The sequence below is a fragment of the Limulus polyphemus genome, unplaced genomic scaffold (genome assembly GCF_000517525.1).
Source record: "Limulus polyphemus unplaced genomic scaffold, Limulus_polyphemus-2.1.2 Scaffold83, whole genome shotgun sequence".
NCBI classification, from domain to species: Eukaryota; Metazoa; Arthropoda; class Merostomata; order Xiphosura; family Limulidae; genus Limulus; species Limulus polyphemus.
Genome location: NW_013665693.1, coordinates 786,744 through 793,191, shown reverse-complemented (window position 1 = coordinate 793,191; position 6,448 = coordinate 786,744). Strand labels below are relative to the sequence as shown.

General features: G+C 33.6%; 1 protein-coding gene across 2 annotated transcripts in view; it reads right to left on the bottom strand.

The window, feature by feature from the left end:
* Window positions 1-1,376: 1,376 nt before the first annotated feature.
* Window positions 1,377-6,448, bottom strand: part of LOC106467791 (dachshund homolog 1-like) — a 67,212-nt gene continuing 62,140 nt past the window's right edge. For both annotated transcript variants that reach the window (XM_022396726.1, XM_022396728.1), the window contains 2 exons: window positions 6,336-6,393; window positions 1,377-2,329 (listed from right to left, as the gene is read on the bottom strand). In XM_022396726.1, the coding sequence (XP_022252434.1) occupies window positions 2,326-2,329; window positions 6,336-6,393 (62 nt within the window). In that variant the 3' untranslated portion in view covers window positions 1,377-2,325. The remainder of the gene's footprint in view (window positions 2,330-6,335; window positions 6,394-6,448) is intronic.

The window sequence follows — 6,448 nt, the reverse complement described above, 5'->3', positions numbered from 1 at the left end:
AAAAAAAAAAAAAAAATTGTTTGTCTTTTCTTTTCGGTCTACTGCTGGGATAGCGGTACGTTTACGTTCTTACAACGCTAAGATTCGGAGTTCAATTTCCTGCGGTGTATACAGCAGCTAGCCCAATGTGGCCTTTTATAAAACAAATAAACTTTCCGAACACAAGTGTCCCCAAGGGGTCAGTGGTAAATTTACGAACTTGCAACGCTAACGTCAGAACGTTCGGATCTTTGTGTTGGACAGAGAGCAGACAGCTCATTCTGTAGCTTTGCGCTAAAACTACAACAATTAGCATAATCTTGTTCTTTTATTGCAGTTTTAACTCTACAATATCTCTCATCCACAAGCTCTTCTTAAGCGACTTTTAGTGATTTGTCTACTGAGGCCGTACTGCGAATCTAGAGTCTTCTAGTGATTTGTCTACTGTGGCCGTACTGCGAATCTAGAGACTTCTAGTGATTTGTCTACTGTGGCCGTACTGCGAATCTGAAGGTCAAAAGTTCAAATCCGCGAAATGCGGCTGAACATACTTCGCATTTTCAGCAGTAGTTACGTTGTAAAATGACTGTCAATCTCGCTATTCCGCTAACAATAACCGTGTAAACGATGAGCGTTATTGACTGGTTGTCCTCCCTTTGGTCAACAGTTGAAAATTAGGGAGAGCTACGTCTAAACCTTGAGATCACTGACTCGGCCATTTAGCCGATCTGTTGCATAAGGTGAAATTGCCAAACACCAGCTTTATGTACTTTTTTAAATAGGAATGATTACAAACATGGTAATCTACATACAAATTACAAGAAGTTTACCAACAGTGAGGTAACGTTAATGTAGTAATGTGTTTAATGTTTTAACAAAAACAAACGAAACCCTTACATTTAAACATTAAACACATTACTACATTAACGTTACCTCACTGTCGGTAAACTTTTTGTGAATAATGTAAGGGTTTCGTTTGTTTTTGTTACAAAAAGTTTACTGACAGTGAGGTAACGTTAATGTAGTAATGTGTTTAATGTTTAATAATGTAAGGGTTTCGTTTGTTTTTGTTACAAAAAGTTTACCGACAGTGAGGTAACGTTAATATAGTAATGTGGTTAATGCTTAATAATATAAGGGTTTCGTTTGTTTTTGTTACAAGAAGCTTTCCAATAACGCAGTACCGTTCTGATGGTGGTTAAGGTTTAATAATGTAAGGGCTTGTTTTGGTTACAAGAAGTTTACCGACATTGTAGTGTTGTTACGGCGATGGATAGTGTTAAACATATGTGTAGATTTGTTCTGAGTTGGATTGTTTTTGCTATAACAAGTTTTAATAAAATAGTGTCAAAAAACTAATGTTATCTCAGATACTTCAATTAGAATATTTACCTTATAAATATGAGTGTGAGGTGCCTTTATTGGTGTATTTATCTAGTCACACTGGTGCCATTTTATTGTATCTTTGACCTTCTTAAGAACCGTGAAAAGGTTTAAATAAAAAAACACTTTTTGATATTAATATCTTCAAAGGATTTTACGTCACACTAGTTATCTATTTTTACTCCAAAACTCCTTAGTTTCTTGTGGTTGGGAAGCACTGATGTCTGTCAATGATAAATATATAGATATTTTTATCAATTTGAAATTTAACAATACCAGTCAGCCATTGTAACTCCAACAAGGCTTCTTAACCATAAATATCTTTGTTTCACCACTGAGAATCATCAGAAAAGAACTGTATCTTATCTAACTAGTTCAATCTACTTATTTCTATTAACGTAAATATTATAGTGATTAACCTAATAACCTATCACTTTGTTAAAGTGTGTGTACACTGTGCTATTGTTTTCCATACCGTTTTAAGTTTCGAGAACAAAAAAAATGTTTCTATCATTTTAAACTATGATTTATCTATGATAAATAAACGAGACAAAAAATCATCAAATCACATTAAAATCATTGAATCGGATTATAACAGCATAGAGGGCGCTATGGTTTTATTATGGCACTAAATTTCTTTTAAAGAGATAATAAGCGTAATTAGTAAATATCACTTGATTAGGCTTAGTACCTCAATAATTCTTACTCATAGAAACAGTTCGTAAATGTCTATTATGTCAAAGCCACTGCTGAAACACAACTGTTTCTTTTTAACAACAACAAAAAAAAAAAGTATCTGCATTACTGATGATCGTGGCTAGGACTAGATAAGTCACTGTTCTTTCAGGGGAAGTAGAAGAAGCAACTTTTAAGTGGCTTGACGTCACATGCTGGTTACGTCGGGACTATCTGACCAGACGAATGAAGTAGTGCCAGTATCTGGTCCCACTCTTCCAAATGGCGTCAACTGTTGAAATAATCACAAAATGTAAGCTGAATTAAAAAAAAAATTGTCGTAGATTTTTAACCAATGAACAATAAATTACGTAGTTCGAGAAAAGGCTTGTTCTGCAGCCATATTGAACATTTTAGCAAAGATAGAAAGTAATGCTGGTAGTACAAGATCAATTTGTTAAATGCTAGTAACATGTAATGATTAGTCGTTGTGATAATTGAAACAGGAACAGTACTTGTTACCAGGGTTATCTGTGTTGGTGAAATAAAATGTAATGATTATTTGTTGTGACCAAATAAATAAACACATTACTGCTATGAGAGATATCTACGTTGGTCTTACTATTCACGCGCCAAACAATAACCAGTAAGTTTTCTACCACACAGCAGTGTTTTTTATTATTCACGTTCAGAATGATATTTTTGTTACTCATCCAATAAGCGACATTAACAAACATGCTCAGTATAAAAGCTGTAGTAGTAGCTTTTGTACCCGTTGTATAGATAAATTAATTTATTTTAATGCTTCAAAAATGCTAAATGATTAAAGAGTTTAATTAAATGACATTTTCACACTCTGAATTTAATATATAAAATTATTAGAAGGATAACATTAAGCTCTACCGTGCCTTTACTAACGCACTAGCTGTAATTTGTATTCTGTTTTATATGGAACTTTTGGCAATTAAAGGTTAAATTAAAATTTTGGTATATAAAAACTTGTTGCCAGTGTTGTTACTTTTATACTGAGCATGTTTGTTAATGTCGTCTATTGGGTGAGTAACAAAAATATTTAAACTGAGCATGTTTGTTAATGTCGTCTATTGGGTGAGTAACAAAAATAGCCAGCACAGAAATGGGTTTGTTTCTACGTTTGTATCTATACTTTGTTTAAGAGCAACGCTGCACGATGAGCCACCTGCGCTGTGCCCACCGCAAGGATCGAACCCCTAATTATAATCGTTATAAGACTTCTAGTTTACATTGAACCACTAGAGGGTGAGTGGTTAAATGTTGAGTTTAAGTTTGTTTTAATATCAATTTCTCTATAGCGATCTGCTAATTGTAAGAATTAGATACATTAATACAATGAAAGTATTCAACAAACATTTGGCTACAGAATGGTTCAATTTCTCTCCTTTTCAACAGTTGGGTTCCAACTGATTTATACGATAAGCAAAACCTAGTGGTTTTGATGATTAATGAACATTCGGTTCACTGATAGAGCGAGAATAAGACACAATCCAAAAATCTGAGATTTATCTTTAGTAAAGACAGTTCAAAGTCGAGATGTCTGGTAAATAGTAATACCTTTCGATATGATAAGCCATGCGTTTATAGCGATACTGAAAATCAACCTGTCTATCATTATAGTTAAATAAGCATACTTTTCTTACATATCTAATTGTTCTGATTAGAATACACTGTTTCATCAGTTGTTAATAATGTTTTCGGCCATAATCCCAATAATATCTCGCGAAGTTCGACCAGCTTAGGAGACTTAGGTATTTAGGCTAGTCCTCGAAACCTATTTTAAGCTAACAGTGCAAAACACTTTTTACAATAAAGTGTGAAAACAAAAAATATATCAAAGTAAAAAGTAATGACATTTGATAAACTAACTAGTATAACCAATACTATTAATAGGTGGAGTTCTTGATCTTACCCTTTCACTAGTAAACTGTAACTTGGAGATGGAATGAATTACTAGCACCATTTTTAAAAACCTTGTATTGAGGGTCCCAAATTAGCGGAGTCTCGGTTACCATTTTGTTAATAGACTCGTAAACTTTGGTTCTATATTCAGTTTGAACAATTAAACAAGCCGGTAATTCCTCAGGTTAAACAATTAAACAAGCCAGTAGTTCCTCATTTTACGCAATTAAACAAGCCGGTAATTCCTCAGGTTAAACAATTAAACAAGCCAGTAGTTCTTCAGGTTAAACAATTAAACAAGCCAGTAGTTCCTCATTTTACACAATTAAACAAGCCGGTAATTCCTCAGTTTAAACGATTAAACAAGCCGGTAGTTCCTCATTTTACACAATTAAACAAGCCAGTAGTTCCTCAGTTTAAACGATTAAACAAGCCGGTAGTTCCTCATTTTACACAATTAAACAAGCCGGTAGTTCCTCATTTTACACAATTAAACAAGCCAGTAGTTCCTCATTTTACACAATTAAACAAGCCAGTAGTTCTTCAGGTTAAACAGTTAAACAAGCCGATAGTTAAAGACTTCAGCACATATTTTCTACGCACATAGAGATGCTATATTCTCAAAAATAATTGTGTAGTAAAAGGACCTAAACCATGGACTCCTGGATTCACACTCCGTCACGCTAGCCACTAGGACGCGCTCGAATTATTGGAATTTTGTAAAGACGCGTAAGTTTTATATCTTGTGACGGGTTTACTATCCTGTATCTATTTTAATATCGATTTTTGTTTAAATTAAATTTATATGTAGAAATGTAAATAACTTATACTGTTAAATCTATATTGCAAAATTCCTGCCTATTCACTAAAATTGTAGAAAATCTTCGAGTGTGAGAATCAACAATATATGTGTGTACGTAAACACTGGTGTATCTTTTATATTGTTGCGTAAGCTGAAATTTCGAGAAACTCTCCTGACGCCTATAAACATAACCAACGTGAAGCGCCAAAAGACAGTATATATATATTGGTTTGCTATAGTTGGTGTGCTATAAACTTCGGAAGCTATAATTGTGACTGTTATAACGCTTATTAATCGGGAACTTCAGATATTTGACCAGGAACATTTATAAATTTCGAATATCACAAACCATTTAACTTCAGCGGATTCACATCGGACCTTAGAATTTTTTGTGGCCGGCGAAGAACGAAGAACACAGAGCTGGTTAGCCCCCTGTGAAGTGAATCGTACCTACATCTACTCAAAATTAATTCGCTCATCGTGAACCTTCAAAAAGATAAAGGAAGTTCCAGACCAGATAGAGGACTAAATATTGTTTGTACGTTTGTAAAACTTTTGTACATAGATCATTATTTGTAATAACCGTTATTGTAAATTGTGTTATTGTTTGTATATTAAAATATATTTGTATTAAAAAACTTTGTGTATCAATCTTGTTGGCAAGTATCATAAATTGGATACATATCGACATTTATTTAATTTCTAAATCTAAATTATCATTTAACTGTGTTTCAGGCTATTCGAAATTATAATACGTTACTAATAAATTGGAGGCTCGTTCAGGATAAATTGTAATACGTAACAATCTGCTGGGTTTAACTATTTTATAAGAAACTTATTAAAAACAACAAATAATATGGATCTTCTAACTGAGGAAACTGTACTTATTATTGACCCTTTTTCCTGTAATAAAAGTTTAATGTTTTGACCTGGAAAACACACTCCGCATTTTATTAATATTTTTTTTAAATGCAGGGGTGTTATAGTCGTGACATTCGATTCCGCTACTTGGTTAAGAGTGACCCCTTTTTTCTCTTTCTGGTCGGTAGACCTAAATCAGGGATGGCTGTACTTGAAACTGGGGGTCTCTGACCTGAACGCTGATGGTGAAAATACTAAATATCAAAGTCTGCTAACCTTTAGTTATTGTACATTTATCAATAAAACATTACTTAGTCATTTACAACAAATTGTAAAAAATAGCCTTCTCAAATATAATGACGAGCTGACCCAGAAGAATAGAACTTCCTAAAAACCCACTCACTACGTCAAAAGTTGTAAGACGAGAAGTGTTAAAGACTAAAGATGAAAATTAAGTCATAAAAATAAGTTTCTTATTTATGCGTTACAAGGGTCACTTTAAGTCCTAGCGAGAACAAGAACACCAATATTACCTAAGATTGATACATAATTCAACATTCTTTAGTAACAAATATGATTTAAGACAAGCCACATAAGGCCCAACAGGAAGGAGCCATCCTTCACACTAAACCGATTAATTCAATACGGTTAAGTCCTTCTGAGGTTAAATCATCTCGGTAATAACGGTTGCTATGGTTACCTGATGGTAGGGCTAGAGTCTGGAGTTGTCGTAGAGGCAACCAGGGAAACAGGGAGATCTATGTAAGACAGAAATATGAATCACTATGTATATATATGTATATATATATATAT